Source organism: Crocodylus porosus, unplaced genomic scaffold (genome assembly GCF_001723895.1).
Source record: "Crocodylus porosus isolate Cpor-Errol unplaced genomic scaffold, CroPor_comp1, whole genome shotgun sequence".
Classification (NCBI taxonomy): domain Eukaryota; kingdom Metazoa; phylum Chordata; order Crocodylia; family Crocodylidae; genus Crocodylus; species Crocodylus porosus.
Window position 1 is genome coordinate 8806885 of NW_017728935.1, and position 17616 is coordinate 8824500.

General features: G+C 48.1%; 2 protein-coding genes across 2 annotated transcripts; both read right to left on the minus strand.

The window, feature by feature from the left end:
- Positions 1-2504: 2504 nt before the first annotated feature.
- Positions 2505-13324, minus strand: LOC109317692 (interleukin-20-like). The gene is made up of 5 exons (XM_019546503.1): positions 13313-13324; positions 4649-4714; positions 4308-4460; positions 3231-3305; positions 2505-2582 (listed from the first exon to the last, which is right to left on the minus strand). Exons 1-5 carry the CDS (start codon positions 13322-13324, stop codon positions 2505-2507), a joined length of 384 nt encoding a protein of 127 aa, XP_019402048.1.
- LOC109317694 (interleukin-20-like) lies at positions 12566-15761 on the minus strand. Its single transcript, XM_019546504.1, has 5 exons — positions 15577-15761; positions 14911-14976; positions 14211-14363; positions 13657-13731; positions 12566-13542 (listed from the first exon to the last, which is right to left on the minus strand). The coding sequence occupies exons 1-5, from the start codon at positions 15733-15735 to the stop codon at positions 13465-13467; spliced, it is 531 nt and encodes a 176-aa protein (XP_019402049.1). The 5' UTR covers positions 15736-15761; the 3' UTR covers positions 12566-13464.
- Positions 15762-17616: the final 1855 nt, after the last annotated feature.

Genomic DNA, 17616 nt, shown 5'->3' on the forward strand with positions numbered 1-17616 from the left:
GAGATCACAAGTATTAGGTAACTCCATCTGGAAAAAGCTCATTTCCATATATGAGAATACAAAAAAGACTTTCACAACTCTGGAAAACATCCTTTTTCCCCAACTGGCTTCTTGCTGCTCTCACTGCTCCTGCAGGAAGGAGCCCCTGGAAACCACCTCCGTGGCATCACTGGAAACCACCTCCGACAGCACGGCACCGGTAGGATCGTTTTGCGTGGAGAGGCGGCGCTGCGGCGTGGCGGAGCAGGATCATTCTGCCCTCTCGTCTGGAGGGTGCCAGATCCCTCCGGGGAGAACGAAGCGTTATGGGAAGGCAGAGACAAGATAGGAGCCAGGCTCACGTGAACCTCCGTGCGTCAGCATGAAGAGCTGGGCCATGTTATCAGCGGCATGGATAACATGTCCCCTGCTGACTAGGGGGAACATTTCATTCGGGTTTCAAATTCTCCTCTCTAAGTTTTAGCAGCTAGAAAGAAGGAAACTCTTTGAAACCGTGTATCTTCATCTGAAGCCAGCAAGTGTAGTGCCCGAGGTAGGTCACCCTCCTGCAAAGGGATATGGCAGCCGGTGACAGCGGGAGATCCTTCCCTTCCTGTCTGAAGAGAAGCAGTTTGGTGCTGTGAGAAGCAGCTCTTTGGTGCAGGAGGTACGCCTTGTTTTTGGCAGCGGAGCTCTTCTCCTGTAGGGCCAAAGGAACCAGCTCAAACCTTCAGAGCCAACTCCCGCTCCAGCTTCAAACAGGTGCAGCCAGGGCTGTCTCAACATCGGAAATCTTCAGGTTGGAGCGATACCAGGAACACGAGACACATGAGTGCTTTGGCAAAATGCCCAGGCTAATGTGCAACGCACATCTGGGGCCTGACATCATCGCAGCTTCTGTACCGGCTGCCCAGAAAACAGGTTGTCATGTCAACCCTGGGTAAGCGAGATTGGTGAACCTGGCTCAGTTATTAATGCGCTAGTCAGCAGCCGCTGCCGAGTACGGCAGGCGCTCCGATGTCACAGAAATAGTCGTGGCACCGCTGCCTGGACAGATGAGACGCGATGTCGGAGCCAGTTCTTTAGGCTGCAAGTGACAACAGCTGCTTCTTAAATGGTCGGAGAAGAATCAGTTCAGTAGATTAGTACAGACATTTGGGGCACCGTGAATGCGAGGACAAGAATCAGCTCTCATGTGAAACACATGCGGCACAGCAGGTTTAGATTATGCCTCGGAGGGGGGAAAAAGAGGCTTCTGGGCAATAAGGGCCATGGGACAAGCTGCCTCCAGAAGCCGGGGAGTCTCCATCGTCAGAGGTTTCCAAGAAGAGGCTGGATGGGCACTTCTCGGGGATGCTTGAAGAAGGACACTTCTAGCAGCCGGGCAGGGGATGGGATTACAGGACCCTTGAGGTCCCTTCCATCATTTTACGTTTGGAAGGCAGGACACCATCTTGTTTGACTTTAGACAACCCTTCACTCTTCTGCCTTGATTTCCTCATCTGTAGAAATGGGGTTTTCTTCTCTCGCCCAACCAGGGGTCTAAGGATGTAGAATTCATTGACGCTTGTAAGGGCCTGAGATCTTTGCAGGGAAGGCTCTACATTTTGTAGAACAATGGTCCTCAGCTATATTTCTCTTTGAGATGTCACTTAGGGATATTTCCACACTCAGGCTAGGTCTAACAGCTTCATTGCAGTGCTTTTATTTAAGAAAAGTGTGAGTTGCACACCATGTTCTTATCCAGTCCTTCTGGAGAGAACAGCACTTTCTGAGCTTAACAGATGAAACATCCATTGCATGCAAAAAGTGTTCCCAGAGCAATACAATCAGTCACAGTAGTAGAAGTAATAATAATAATAAATTAAGTATTAAAATATAAAATTACAACAGATATCATTATACATTACACTAAACATTACAAAGTAGGAAATAATTATAATAAATAAATGAATAAATAAATAAACTAAGTACATACATACACAGATAAATAAATAAATAAATACCAGCAACAGATAATAATGGAAATGATGAATAAAAAATAGCAAGTTATAAATAATAAGAAATCTCTGGAGAGTTCTTCACTGAAGACAATATTTCTCTGTAATAAGATATGTCAGCCATCAGTAAAACAGTGGCCAGGTAGTGCAGCTTAATTGCACTGGAGAGCTAATTACACAAGCCCCAGCCCAGCCAAACGCTTAATTAGGGCACAGATGACGCCCCTGGGACTATTCGTCCGCTTCAAATTATACATTTGTTTAAGCGCTTTGCTAGACTAGGCCTATAGACTGTATGGGCCGACCCCACAGGGGTCTAATGCGGTGCAGGGCAGTCTCAGTTCAGAAGATGAAAGGCCGAATCACCGTTCCCGCTGACATCAGTGGAAGCTGTGATTCAGGCCTCCAAGAAGCGTTAAATGCTGTAGGGCCTCGTCCTGTCCACTGTGTTTGCTCAATATCGGGAGTTTTGACTGACTGTTGCTTGCAGGATTAGGCCACCAGAGGAGGGACACAGATCTTCACCTAATCCGTCCTGTCCATCCAGTCCAACAGAATATCCAGCTCCCCAAGGGCTTTGATGGCTGCAGACCGAGCGTCCATCTGGAAGGGAACAGACAGGATTATGCCCCTAAGCAGCCACTCCAGCCACGACGACCGAGGCACATTCCCAAGCGGTCTCTTGGTTTCCCAGCAAGACCCGACTACGGGCCTGCAGCTGAGAAAGAGCCGCTCCGTGATGCGTCTAAAATGGTGCTCTGCTCACACGGGCACATCCCTCCCCACCCTCAGGCTGACCACATCTGCTGGCTCCAGTTGTTTTTCTGTTATGAAGTTTTTAGGCAATGACAGTGCTGGTGACAGCTTATTCAATACCCAAGGCTGGTGGGCAGAGCTCAAAGCAGCAAAGGCCTGTTCCTTCAGGTGACAGGGGAGCCCCCAAAGTCCACCACACAAGGGGGGCAGAAGAAAAATGGACAAAGGGCTAGGTGTGCACATCAGAGGACCCAAAGAAGATGGCCCTTAGCAGGGAACTCCCATTTGCCCCCATGAAAGCCCTGAAACGTGACAGCTTTTGCTGAATAGTTACACCATGAACCCCACAGAACAGCTGTGTCCTGCCACTGTCGGCCTGGAGAGAAAGGGCTATGTCCCAACGTCGCTTTGAGGCAGCCCCCATATACGAGACCCCTGCCGCCAGAAATCCCTCTGCACTCCCTTAGCTAAGTCAGAAGGCAAACATGGATGTACCTCTTCAAACCGGCCCAGGAGCCACGTGTATTTTTGCTTCACATCCTCGGTGCAGTGACACACGCCAACGTCATGCTGGGGAAGGGTAACGGTAACGGAGTTAACGGTGGGCACACAGGAAAGGAGGATACAGGATTGTGCATGCGGGGCCCCATACGGCTGCTCTCAAGTACAGAAGTGAGCACCCACTGAGCGAAGGTGCCACTTCATACCAACTCCGCCTTTGCACGTCCTAGAGTTCCCACATCCAAACAAAGAATTCACAGCGAGGACCTAGAGCTGCATGCAGTCATTCCCAATTTACGGCCACTAGCTTCCCCGTGCGGATACCTCGCAGTCGCTCCTCTCAGGCAATCCCTAGGGACTGCTATCAGAGGGAAGAGCTGTTCTGGGAGTCTCGTGTTCAGTTTTGGGCCCCCCACTACAACAAGAATGTGAACAAATTGGAGAGAGTCCAGCAGGGGTGACAAAAATGGTGGTGGGGCTGGGAGACAGGACTTATTAGGAAAGACTGAGGGAACTGGGCTTATTTAGTCTGGAGAGGAGGAGACTGAGGGGAGACTTAATAGCAGCCTTCAGCTACCTGAAAGGGGGTTCAAAAGAGGATGCAGGTAGGCTATTCTCAGTGGGGGCAGATGACAGGACAAGGAGCAATGGGCTCAAGCTGCAGCAAGGGAAGTTTAGGTTGGATATTAGGGAAAACTTGCACAAGGAGGAACAGGTTACCCGGCGAGGTGGTGGAAGCTCCCTCCTTGGAGGTTTTCAAAACCCGGCTAGACAAAGCCTTGGCTGCAATGGTCTACTCTGAGCAGGGGGGTGGACTAGATGCGACCGCCTGAGGTCCCTTCCCACCCTAACTTTCCAGGAAATGATCCCTGGGAAATGAATAATAAAGGAAATGAAATCCTGGCCCATAATGAGAATATTCGAGGTGTTCCTGGGCCGTCCCCGCTCCCTGGCGTGTGGGTGTATATCTAGGGTATTCTAGATGTGCGTGCTCTATGGACGTGGCTGGCTGCGCTCCAGTTCACACCAGCGTGGCTGTGAGCCGAATGTGGCCTGCTGCCTCAGACTTACACAGAGCCTCAAGTCCTTCTTGATATGGAGAAAGCTGTTGGCTATGCTGCTGACTTTCCTCCTGACGAGGGCACTGGCTTCCTCACAGTGTTTGAAAACATTTGCCAGGTAAAACCGCATCAAATGACGTAGGAAACAACACCTGTCCGCAGGCTACAAGAAGACAAAAAAGGGCTCTGTTAGGTCCAGTAAGAGTCATTGTTAAACCAAATTAATCTTGTTCCTGTGTTATTGGCTCTGCCATCTATCCACATGGCTGCCAACTCTTGCAGCAAAAATCACCCGTTCCCTGTGCCCGTGTATCCCTTGAATAATTCAAGGCACGCAGATCCTGTACGTACCTCAATGTCTCGCAAGGAATATGATTTGGATAAGAATCTGATGTCAGTGTGCTTGTCTCGAGATTGCTGAAAGGGAGAAAGAGAGAGAAAGGGTCAGATGCACGTGCCGACTTAGGAAGCTGACCTTTTGATCAGTTCAGCAGGACTCTGAGCTACAGACGTATTTCCACCCGCGCCGTACTTACAAGCATCTCCTTGACAGCTGCAAAGTTGTGTCTCAGTTCGTGGAAATTCACAGCGATCTCACACCGTGCCAAGTGGAGCCTTCTGAGGCTGGCAGTGGGTTGCAAACACAGCAGAAATGCAGAGAGAACGAGACAGAGGAGACACAAAACCTTCATTTCTCTGAAGGATGCTGACGCTCACTTCTTCCGTCGTAGGAACTGCTTAATAGAAAACAAAGCAGGTCTCGGTTACCCTTGGATTACAGTGATCACGGGGTTTTTTTCCACATAGGAGACAGGTGGAATTCAAAGCACAATGTGTTTAGTGAGAGACCCCGTTATTGTGGATGAAACCTTCCTATTTGCTTCCCTTCAACCTGTTTGTTACCTCTGTTAATACTTCTGCATTTGCTTAGATTTGCTTAGATTTATTCAGCCATTTATCCTTGTGCAATTGGCATCTCTCTTCTAGACATCACTTCTGCATCTGGCCTACTGGGTAACTTTGAAAAAGCACCTTGAAATCTGACCTACAGGACAGACAGAGCCTGTGTCGTTTTAATCTCATATATTAGAATTAAGCCCTGGACAATTTTCTGGATCTGAGCAGCAGAAAGTTTGGGCCAGTGAGGGTCACATCTCCACTTTGCAGTCCGATTGGTCTGAGCCACGAACCCCAAGGACTGAAACCCCTAACTGGGGATATTCACGTCTGGATCCCAGTCTTGAACCAGATCCAATCTGAGGACAAATCAATACGAAATTACTGGCCAGACAGCTCCAAACTCAAGCAGGTTTCATTGCACAGGTGACAGAAAGAGAAACAGAATGAAAAGAGGACTTTGACTCTTGTAACACGGAGCTTAGGCAAAGCGGAAGGAAATCCAGAGACAAAGATGTATGTGTTAGTTCAATTATTTCATGTGGCGAGAGCAATATAGATTTCCAGACTGTTTCTTATTTGTATTTCACTATTCACATCTGGACCTGAAGCTGTTCCCAATGAGAGTCTTGCCACATGTTTCACTAAGCGTTATCTAATAGGATAGGAGGACAGCTAAGCTAGGACTTCATCCGTTGCGCTTGGGGAATATGTCATCGCAAGGTTTTACTCTCCTTGTGTGACGTGAGTGTCGTGTTTGAGGTGACACACCTTGCAGAAATCCAGCAAGTCATTGCTCTGGTTCCTGGAAGGTTATGATGTCGTAAGGGTGCAGAGCACCACTGAGAGCCTATGCACAATAATGGCCCATCTTCTGTGAGGTCTCACCAGAGGATTCAGTGGCATCCTGTCAGGCAAAGCCACTTTTAATCATAAAAGCATTTAGACTGGTTAAAGATGAGCAGTGAGATAGACCCTTACGGTTTCCAGACAAATCCATCTCATTGCGTTGGCACTTGGGGAATGGAGCTGGTATGGACAGGGTGCATGGTGCTCAAGTCCACAGAAAATTACAGGACTATCAGTGTCTGGCTTTACATATTATGAGACAAATCCATAATCGTGTTTTAACTCCAGTGAAATCACACCTAGACTGAATTTGAGCAAGGACATCCATCTAAGCTGTCTCTGAGCAGCAGTACCAGGCAAACGTTGATCCTTCTGGGTCAGGTATGTGCACGAGAGGGCACTAGGGTCACCATCATAGAGGACATTCCGGTTTTCTGCTACTCTATCCTCTACTGAAACATAACCCGATGCCTTTATGTCCTCTATTTTTCTCTTGAAGAAGAGAGAAGTAGAGGACATAAAGGCATCGGGTTATGTATCAATAGGGGACAGAGGATAACTTGACTGTCCTCTTTGATGGCCACCCTAGAGGTCACCCAGACCTTTGACATGCATGCCCAGAGAGGAGGTTGTGAGGAGTAGAGGCTGCCCAGGCTTTCCATCCCCCTTTAGGCCACCAAGACAGAGTCCAAAGGCCAGACTGAGTCCAGATGTGCGGTGCCTCGATGACGGTAGTTATGCACTTGTCTGGGAAGCGAACTTGGGTTTCCCTCATGGTAGACTAGGATCCTACCACTGACCCTCGACAGCAGGTGTGACGCAGGAATAAATAACATAGAAAAAGGTATAAGAGGAGATCAGAGAGCTAGAAATATCTTACCTTGTTTCACGGTATGTTCTCTCGTCTCTGTGGTATATTGCTTCTCAGCCCCAGAGACTGATACCCACTTATATACAGACGAGCAAAGGAAATGAAATCTGGAATTCCCTCGGGCTTTCTATTTTCTCCATGCATTTCCTTGCTGAGCTTAAATGAAACAACTTAGAAAGTTCCACAGTGCTGATACCAGGGCCAAGCACCTTGAGAAATGCCAGTTACAACAGCTCCTGAGAGTGTCCAGATCAACATTTTATATGCCATCACATCCTTAACCTGTTGGAAAATGAATGTTTTTCCTCCTTGTGCCTTTCAATATAAGGCAAAAAGCACGTTGAGATAGAGTGATCATGCGAATCAAGCAGCAGCAAGACAAAGCTAAAAATTCCAGTAGATGTGTCATTCTTTTTTGATTTCCAGGTTGCAATAGCTATGGACACACCTGTATATAGTCACATCCTTTATGATTGCTTTTGTGCTCACTCTTACCCAGGACTCCAGTACCACAGGCAACCGGCACCAAGAGGTTATGGCCACAATCCCACCTTGTAGCTGAGATAATGGCTGAGCGGGGCTGCACGCTAGCCTGCTACCTTTGCTCAAAGGTGGGACACCCTCTCAAGTGCTACCTGCTCCAAAACCCTGGCTTTAGGGGGCAGATTCTACTCCACTGATTAGGCACCTAACGCTGTCTGACCGCGATCCTCTTCCACCCTGCTCGAGTCCCTAAAAAATAATTAATGAAGGAGGCAAGCAAATCCTCCTCCTCTTCACTGCTTTTTGTGACTTAGCCATAAGGCTAAAATGATAGTGTTACAAAGAGGGGTGCATTAAAGATTTTTCAGGCACTTGTGTGATACGGAGTAAGGTCACTTATGCATCTAATAGGGAAGGGTAGGCCTTGGCTTGAAGGCTTTTTTTCCTGTTGGAGCCAAACTCATTCATCTGTGTGCGTCTGTCATGGGCAGGTGTTTGTCAAACATCAGTAACTAGCCATTTTAATCATTTTTGGTGCCATGTCCATCACCAGACCCAGGCTCAGAAATTTCTATCCGCTCTTGGCACCTGGGACGAGTGAAATGTTTTTAGCTCTCTAACTGCCATCGCTGTTTTGGTAAAGGATTATGAGCTGCTTATCTGTCTGGACTGGGAAATAATCATGATACTTTAGCAAGCTGCACATTTAGCAGGTATGCATCCTCCAGGTGACAGCTGCACATGAAGAAAATATTGATTGCACACATCACTGGGAGAGCCATTTTTGTGGGAGATGAGGGACTAGTTCTCCATCAGCGGGACAGGAAGATGAGAGCCTCAGTGGGAGGACTCAGGTGTCTGTATACTAACGCCAGGAGCATGGGGAGTAAGCAGGAGGAGCTAGCCCTCCTACTCTGCAGTGGACATTATGATCTAGTAGGGATTACGGAGACCTCATGGGACTCCTCACATGACTAAAGCGTAGCTATTGAGGGCTACACCCTGCATAGAAGGGACAGGGTGGAGAAGAAAGGTGGAGGTGTTGCTCTCTATGTGAAAGTGCAGTATATCTCCTTAGGGGCTGACATCAGCTCCAAAAATGGACAGCTTGAAGCCCTCTGGGTCAAGTTGTGGGGACGCTGTGTGTGAGGGGAGGGTGGCTGGACTGTGCGAGGGGGTGTGGGTGTTGGGGTCTGCACGTATAGCAGTGTGAGGGGTGTGTGGGTGCATGTGTGTGGTGGGAGGGACTCACCGTGAAAACTCTCCTTTCCCCCTCTCACTGCACAGACACACACACACACTCCCGGCCCCAGGGTACCCGCACCGTCCCCAAGTCCTGGTGGTCCAGCGATTCAGCCGGGGGCCATGTGGTGCTAGAGCAGCCAAGTGCAGGGGAGCAGTTAAAGCTGCAGCAGGCAGAGACTTCTGGTTGGGGGGGCAGGGTCTTGCTGGTGTGTCATACTGGCTTCCCCTGGGTCCCATTGCCCCTGGCTCCTTTCATTTTTGATAGGCAGCCAGGAGCAGATAAATATTTGTTTTCTTGATTTTTTAGGGGCCCCACAGGCCCCACCGAATGGCCTGGCAGGCTGGATCCAGCCAGCAGGCTGTATTTTGCCCGGCCCAGTATACACATACATCCTTACTAGATACATCTCTGTACAGTTTCAGTTGTTTCAAAGTAAGTACACAATGACAACACCATCACTTCAACTCCCTGTTCTCAGTATTATACTATTTTACACCAAAGATGCCAAATGCCCCCCTGAAATTGAACTGGTGTCCTGCAGTGCTTCCTAAATAATAGGTTTTTCATTTCTGTTTCTATTTAAAAAAGGGAAATTTGTTGCTTTGCAAGGTGGTCTCTACAGACATTTCAATGTCAACTCAGAAGCAAACAGTCCTTTTTTGGGGGCCCGCGTGCAGCCCCTTGGACCACTTCCCAGCATATACAGGAGACAGGGTGGCTACGCTGGCAAGAGGGGGAGAGAAAAGGGGCAGTGGGACAGAAACAACTTCAAGCTGAGGGAAGTAAAGAGTGTAGGGGCCAGGAGGGCCTTTCCCCACCCCCTCGCAACTCTCCAAAATGCAGCTGGGAAATACTGGTGCAGCCCCACCGGAGACTAGGGTGGGACAAGGGATTTCATAGGAGGCCTTCAGGGGAAAGGGGAGTCAGAGGCTGATAGAGACAGGCCCTGTGGTGTTGGCTTCACAGGTGGGAGGAAGAGAGAAAGGGGTACTGGGACAGAAACAGCTTCAACACCAACCTCAGATGGTGGCCCCAGCCAGGGGGTGTCCTGTGAGGGTCACAACAGTGATGTTCCCTGGTTGAGCTAGGTTGCCACTAGGGGTGAACAGGGCACCTTCTCAGACCAGGACCAGCAGGGCCTTAGACAGAGCGAGGTATGTTTGTCTGTGCTGCTAGCCCCAGGCAGGGTGAGCCCCTGGTGCAGGATAGGGTCAGGGTGCAAGGCAAGCTCCACAGCTGTCTTAACACCCTGCGTGGGCACTCATGCTCCAGGACAGCAACTGGCTGCTTTATCTCGAATTGGTCAGGTTCATTCCCATATGCCAGGGGCTGCTGGGTCTTGCAGCCCATACAACGTCCTGTGAGAAGCAGGAAGAACTGTGGGTCGGGTGTCTGCTTGCAGGAAGCCACCTGACCTCCATGCGCATCTCCTAATCCAGATGTGGTGTCAGGGGAGCAGGGGGAGTCTCGCAAACCAGCAGTGGGGCCGAGCCAAGATTTCCAGGGAGGGAAATAAATTACCCCATAAAAATCTCAGCTGCTTTCTGGAGACACAGGTTGGAGAAAAGCATTTGCCTCATCACACCAGTTAAGCAGCATCACTTTGTTATACGTCCTTTCTCCTTGACTAATAAGCTGAAGTTGGCAGAGTACCCAGAAGTCACCTCCCCTTCTCCCACCCCTGCTCCCCATCCCCAATTAGTTCCTATCCCTGAGAGGCTACGCTACTACAGCCAAGGCAGGATAGAGGAGCTGGCTCAGAGCATCTCCAGGGCAGTCGGGTTTCCAAGGGTTAGTGGAAGGGGGCTCCGGGTCAGACATAGAACAGAGCTGGGGTCTAGATTCCTCCTTTCACTCCGTCTCCCATCCTGTGTGACCCCAGGCCCCCTACTCCCCCTTTCCTTGGTGAAGACACTGGGAGACTGTGGGGTGAAGAGCTCACGATCCAAGTTCATGGATGACACCAAGCTATGGGGGAGCGTGGTCACATTGAAAGATAAGCTACAGATACAGGCAGACCTAGACAGGCTGGCAAGTTGGGCAGTTTGGAATCTGATGAAGTTCAATGCTGAGAAATGTAAAGTGCTCCGCCTCGGGGCGAGCAACCCCCAACACACCTACAGGCTTGGCAGCACCACAAATGAAAGGGTCATGGGGGTAATAATAAACCACAGGATGAATATGAGCTGGCAGTGTGATGCTGTAGCAAGTAGGGCAAATAATACTCTGGTATGCACCAATCGATGCATCTCCAGCAAAACCGACATGATGCTTCTGCTCTACTCAGTGCTGGTGAAATGGCAGTGTCCAGTTCTGGGCACCACACTTGAACATGGACATGGACAAGCTTGAGAAAGTGCTAAGAAGAGCCACTCGTATGATCAGAGTCTTAAAAGGCAAGCCATATGAGGAAAGGCTGAGGGATCTGGGACTCTTCAGCCTGAGGAAAGAAGGCTGAGAGGGGACCCGGTAGCAGTTTACTGCTACACTGGGGGAGTACATCAAGGACTTGGTGAGCAACTGTTCACCTGGGCACCCGGGGGAAAACCAGGAGTAATGGCCACAAACTCCTGGAAGATCAATTCAGGCTCAACGTTAGGAAAAGCTTCTTCACAGTCAGGGTGTCCCGACTGCAATAAGCTCCCTTCAGAGGCGGTGCAATCACCTACCCGGGAAATCTTCTAGAGGAGAATCGACAGTCACCTTAGTGGGGTCCCCTGACCCCCAGTTATCTTTCCTGCTTGGTGCAGGGGGCTGGACCCAGTGATCTTCTGAGGTCCCTTCCGGCCTTACAATCGCCGAACCATCTATCACAGAGGACTAGCACACAATCTGTGCACCACACGAGTCCTGACTTGGGCACTTCAAAAAAGCAGAAGTGCTGTATGATCCCTCAGGTACCCTATGTTATTCCCTCATCTATACTGTAAATTAGCCACCGTAGGAATCATAGAAAACATGGGTAGGAAGGGGCTTCAGGAAGCCACCTAGTCCAACCCCCTGCTCCGAGCAGGACCAGACCCAACTCCATCATCCCAGCCAAGGCTTTGTCTTGCCAGGTCTTGAAAACCCCCAAGGATGGCAGTCCACCGCCTCTCTGGGGAGCCTGTCCCAGTGTTTTACTACCCTCCTAGCGAGAAGGTTTCTCCTAATACCCATCCTAAACTTCCCTTGCTGCAACTTGAGCCCATTCCTCCTTGTTGTGTCATCTGCCACCACCGAGGACAGTCCAGCTCCATCCTCTTTGCAACAGCCCTGCAGGGAGCTGAAGGCTACAATTAAATCCCCCCTCAGTCTTCTCTTCCCCAGACTAAATAAGCCCAGTTCCCTCAGCCTCTCCTCGCAAGTCACGTCCTCCAGCCCCGACACCATTTTTATTGCCCTACCCTGGACTCTCTCCAATGTGTCCACATCGTTTCTGTAGCGGGGGGCCCAAAACTGAACACAGGACTGCACCAGTGCCACACAGAAGGGAAGAATCACTTCCCTCAATCTGCCGGCAGCGCTCCGACCGATGCAGCCCAGGATGCCATTAGCCTTCTTGGCAACAAGGGCACACTGCTGGCTCCTATTCAGCTTATTGTCCACTGTCCCCCCCAGGTCCTTTTCTGCAAAGCTGCTGCCCAGCCCGTCAGCCCAGCCTCCACCGGTGCAGGGCATTGTTCCCTCCTAAGAGCAGGAGATTTCATTGAATCTCATGAGATTTCTTTTGATCCAACCCTCCAGTTTGTCTAGGTCTCTCTGAATCCTAGCCCTACCCTCCTCCAGTGTATCTACTCTATCAAATAAATCCTTTGTAGAAAAAGAAGAGAAACATCACACATTAGACTCAGGGAAGTGAGTGTTCAGAAGTTGCACAGCAATCTAGGCAGAACCTGCATCATTTGAAATAGTCTTTATTTAAGGTCAGATCAGTGCAGTATTTGCATACTGAGTATCATTGCAGGTCACGCAATACATAGGAGAAGAACACGGTTCTTTTTCTGTTCGACAAAAAATTATCGTACCTAGAGAATAGTTTCTCATGCTGAAAAACACAATTACACTAAAGCAGAGACTATTATTTTCAGAGAAAACAGCAATTCTTTAGTGGTTTAATCAAGGCCAACTAGAGACTAACCTTGCTAAATTTTGCAGACAGCACTTCTGTCAGCTTCCCATGCAGCACACCACACACAGGCATCTTACAAGGCTCAGCCGTAGCTTTTAAATGTCAGACGACAGTAGCACCCCTCCTCCTTCCCCCGCCCAAATCCGCTGAAGATACATAAGATAGCAGGACCTGGCCGCTATCAGGATAAAGAGGCCATGTTAACAATTACCCTTAATAACAGAGAAAGTCTTTTAAGCCATATCAGCCCTGGTAGAATTGTGCTAATTGGAAAAGCTGAAGGTGAACTTGAAATGTTTGGTTCTTCGTGCAAGACACTAGGGTCAGGTCCATGCTGAGATGTCATGCCCACTCCACCTGCATCAGGTCCCGAACCAGAAGTAGTTTAGCTGAGATGCAGAGCCTACAGACAGGCACCTTTGCGCTGGGAATCAACATACAAGGAGCAGATGTAGCGGGTCTCAGCCTGGGGGCAATATGTCTCAATGTGCTCCTCCCTTGCAGCATGTGGACATGCCACCCGGGTCTAAATACCTATCTATCTACCTACCTACCTACCCCAACAATCATGTTGTGATTAAATGCCCCTTGAAGCCAATGAGAAAATGCCAGACAGCGCTGAATCAGGACTTGATTTTGAATGCATCACTGCATAAGAGCGGTTTTCAAGCACCTTTAAAAGCTACATGCTGCTGGCAGGTTGTTCTGCTCTAATGAGCCTTCTCCATCCAGTCTAGCAGGTTATCCAGCTCTCCTAGGGATTTCATTGCTGCATTTTTGACATTCAGCTGGAAGTGGATTGAAAGAAAAATCAGTTAAGTAACTTCAGCGATTTGCAATGAGCAAAAGAGTACCTGACTCCGCATTAATTAATATGTTGAATGATAGTCCCATCCATTTACCTGGCCGTAGTTGGTAAGAATTTGTTTATATTTCTGCGTTGCTTCCTCTCCACATCTGCACATAGTTTGTTGATGCTGGAAAAAAAAAGAAAAGAATTTATTAATAGGGTGGGGGTTTTGTTTTTTTATAAGCTGTGGCTTTCTGATTGACAGAGATAATTTCATAGGCAAGGGCCTTGCTAAAAAGCGCATGGAGTTCAATCACATTTCCCCAAAGGGTGAAATTCAATCCGCAGAGAGGATCAGCACATGGTTTCACTTCAGCACTATTTGGAGGGCTCACATGGGAGTTAAGTAGTGCCCAGGAAAATCTAAAGCCAAATACAGATGAACCCCACTTTTCATGGCACTCTCATGCTTCTGCTTGTGTTTCCTCTTGATACCCACAGTGACGTTAACTCTTATGCCGTCCCCACCCCCTTTTTTTTGAACTTCAAAGAAAATGGCCGGGCCATTTTTTTGTTTCGTGTTCTTTAATTTAGGTAAGATGGCTTCCATCATATCCCCAAAGCTGCAGGATTTGCTATACGAAGACTTAGTAAAATCCAACATACACAATGCCTGAAGTTCTTCTTGATGCTGAGGAAAGAGTTGGCTATGCTGCTGATTTTCCGGTTGACCCACGAATCCTCCGTCTCACAGTGTTTGAAGACCATGTCCACATAGAATTTCAGCAGGTGATGAATGATGCAGCATGTATCTTCAGACTTGAGAGAAATATTTTATGCTCTTTACAAACTGCTATAAAACATGTAGTCGGCAGTCATTCAATCCACTGCCACCACGCAGCCAGCTTTGGTGTCAAATATGGTAGGAGATGGGATAATATTTATGATCTTTTTGACAGAAAACTCATCATCTTGAAATGTTTCCAAGCAGCAATAACTGATGCCTTGAAAAGTACACGTTCAAAACTAGCCGTATGGGACATATTCTCAGTCATGACAGATGACAGAACAAGGAGCAATGCTCTCAAGTTGCAGCAAGAGAGGTTTAGGTTGGGTATTAGGAAAAACTCTCTCACTAGGAGGATGGTGAAGCACTGGCATGAGTTACCGAGAGAGGTGCTGGAGGTTATTAGGGCCAGACTGAAAAAGCGCTGGCTGCGATGCTGCATTAGGGGCTGGTCCTGCTTTGAGGAGGGGGTTGGACTAGATGCAACCCCCTGAGTTCCCTTCAACCCACATTTTCTATGATTGTATATTCAGTTTTTAAAAAAAGCAAGTGATTTGAAGATGCAATCATGATACTTACATTGACTCTGTGCAGCGAATATGGGAAGGACAAAATGCTGGTGGTTCTGATAGTGTCTCTGGCTTGCTAAACAGAAAAAGGCAAAATTTGGTCAAGCTGACCTTGGCTACAGGGATGTTTAGGTGGCCAGCATAAACAGAGCTTTTCTCTTTAAAATTGCTCTTAATGACCTCTGCAAAGCAAACCTTCTGCCTGCAGAGTATTGTGCCTTAATGCAAGCTGTCTCCTGCTTGGCCTATCACCCTATCTTGTCCCCAGAATAATTTTTTAGGAGAGAAAAGGGGAATTCAATCTTCACGGGCCCTTCATTCGTTGCCCCTTTGCTGAGACAGCCCTACAAGCTGTTTGGCTGATATCTGGGATATGTTGTTTTCCAATGTCAGGAGGAACTGGACTCAGACCAAATATCAAATATGGATCACGGTAGAGCTATCAGCTGGGGAAACTTTGAGGGTCCAATCCTGCTAGCACACCTGCATGGTAACATTTTACATTCCCTGCCCACTCACGGGCGAGTGACAGCCCAGCACATGGGGACAAGGAAAATTTTGGCCCTTGGTCACCGTGGAAGCCCGCTATCACAATGTGCCAAGCCACCAAGCCCCCAGCCTAAAGGAGACATCGCACGGTCTTGTCTACATCAGTGAAGTGCATTGCCATACTTACAATGTTTGCTTTAATTGCTGCGAAGCCAGTCCTGATTTCATTGACATTCATCAAAATCTCGCATGACCCAAAATGGAAGATTTTGTTGGCGGTGGTTGGTGTCCAATGCAACCCACAGATAGCCAAGAGGAAGCTAAGGCAGAGGCAAGAGACCTTCATACTGCTGCAGGGGAAGTGAGTGCTGGAGAGCTGTACAAGATGGAAAAAAAACCCCTCTTCATTAGCCTCTATCTGAGGCATTGAAAAATGCCATTACCCCAAACAGAAATAGTCTGCCATTCAAGGTCTGCAAAAACATGTTTCTCCCTGAAATCAATGGCAAACCTCCCATTAAACAGAATGCGGCCACGATGTCTATCCAGGTCCCCGTCACCGTACGTAAAACACACACATGGTCAGAAGGCTCCCTGCATTCACGGACAACTTCTGAAATTTTAAATCTAACTTGAATTTTTAAACTCCCTGCCTCCCCTCACACTAAAATAATTATCCAGATCATTCAACCTCATTAAGATTTGCACATAAGCAACTTCCAACCTTGCACAGCTCAGAGGATGCAGATTTCTGTACGTGAGAAATAGACTTGGGCAGGGCAGGAAGCGGAGTAGTGCAAAAGACAGGTACACATGTGTAACACGTGCATGTGCATAAAGCACACAGCAGGCATCTGAATATTTATCAACTGTATATCAACGATATAGCAGATGTGTGTTTATGCATCATGTAGTTCTGCTCTGAAGGTGATGGGCACCTTGAGACCAACACTGGAAAATTTCATCGCAAATGTTTCCCCTCGCAAAAATCGGAAGCAGCCGTAAGTAGCAGAGTGGTATATAAAAATAATTGTCACAGCTTACCTGGGGTTTTAGGTGTCATGGAAGTTCATCTTATTTACGAACAAAATCTCATAAATAGGTACACATAGCTAGGCAGATGCAAAGGGTGCAAATATCCCTATATGCATGTAAATAGGCATAGCAGACAAGGAGGTGACAGACATGCAGATATAGCAATGCCTTACCTTAATGCTATGAAGCATATCCACTTGCTGCTCCGTGTGCTGCCTCACTCGGGGAGAGCTGATCATTTTTATGCTGGCGTAGGGAGGAAATGGCTCTGGATCAACTTTCGGGATTTTTCCCACCTTCCTCAGCACTGTATTTCCCTTTTTAATCTTCTGAGCAGATTAGCAAATAAAACAGGACCAAATTTATCCCCCTCGGGCATTATTCCATCTTCGGAGACTGGGAATTTGTAGCATTTCCTTGTGATTCTTACTTCAGGAGACAGGTAGGAGGAGGTGGTGCATCAGGGTAACACCTATTAACTTGCACATCTAAGGAATCTGTGAGCTCAGTTGACTTTCCACTGCCACCAGCTGCTGCTTGCTGCAAAGATCTCCCTTGGCAAAAAAACCAACATAACTGTCCTTTAAGCTTCAACAGAGTATATCGAGGGGAGACAGATACAGCATAGGTAAGAAACAGGATGGCTAGAGCCCCCAGCTATAGTTTCTGTGCAGATCACAGCAGGATCTTCCACTGTGGTATAAGAGACCCGACCTTCAGAGCTGCAGCTCAAATGGGTAGAAGCCTCCTTCGGTCCCTTACGTCCATCTGAGTTCCACTATCATTGCTAGAGTGGCCTAGAAACACAACAAGGCCCAAACCTTTAGTAACAGAGCGACCAGCTAGATTTGCAGGAAAGCAAGTGCTTTTGGTGCATGTCATGCAAGTCCAGAGTGCATGTGTATAGCTGTTACTGTGTCTTGCTTTTACTAAAGACACAGTTAAAGTTCAGGTCCCTATCATCCAACACAAACTCCACTCAACTCTTAAATAAATCTATAAGCCCAATGCATCAATTCTTTTTTTTTGTTTTTCCAACACGCGAAGACTGAAACCCTGCCACCTGTTGTAAGTAATGGGTGCCTAAAGGAAGCTGGGATTCACCTTTAGGTCAAATGATATTAGAGAGGAAGGTATGTGTCTACAGGAGTTTAGCCTAAGCACAGCATTCACTATGATGAGGACCCACTTC

Bases quoted from the DNA above. Each gene is read 5' to 3' on its own strand.
- LOC109317692 (XM_019546503.1), bottom strand. The intron at 3,306-4,307 runs GTAAGTCTGAGG...ACCCTTCCCCAG, and splicing joins AGAAGGACTTGAGGCTCTGT to CATGACGTTGGCGTGTGTCA. The intron at 2,583-3,230 runs GTACATCCATGT...GTTCCCTTCCAG, and splicing joins TCCTGGGCCGGTTTGAAGAG to ATGGACGCTCGGTCTGCAGC.
- LOC109317694 (XM_019546504.1), bottom strand. From the start codon at position 15,735: ATGAAGGTCTCTTGCCTCTGCCTTAGCTTCCTCTTGGCTATCTGTGGG. The intron at 14,977-15,576 runs GTAAGTATGGCA...TTTTCTGTTTAG, and splicing joins CAGCAATTAAAGCAAACATT to CAAGCCAGAGACACTATCAG. The intron at 13,732-14,210 runs GTATGTTGGATT...TTTTTTTTCCAG, and splicing joins AGAAGAACTTCAGGCATTGT to CATCAACAAACTATGTGCAG.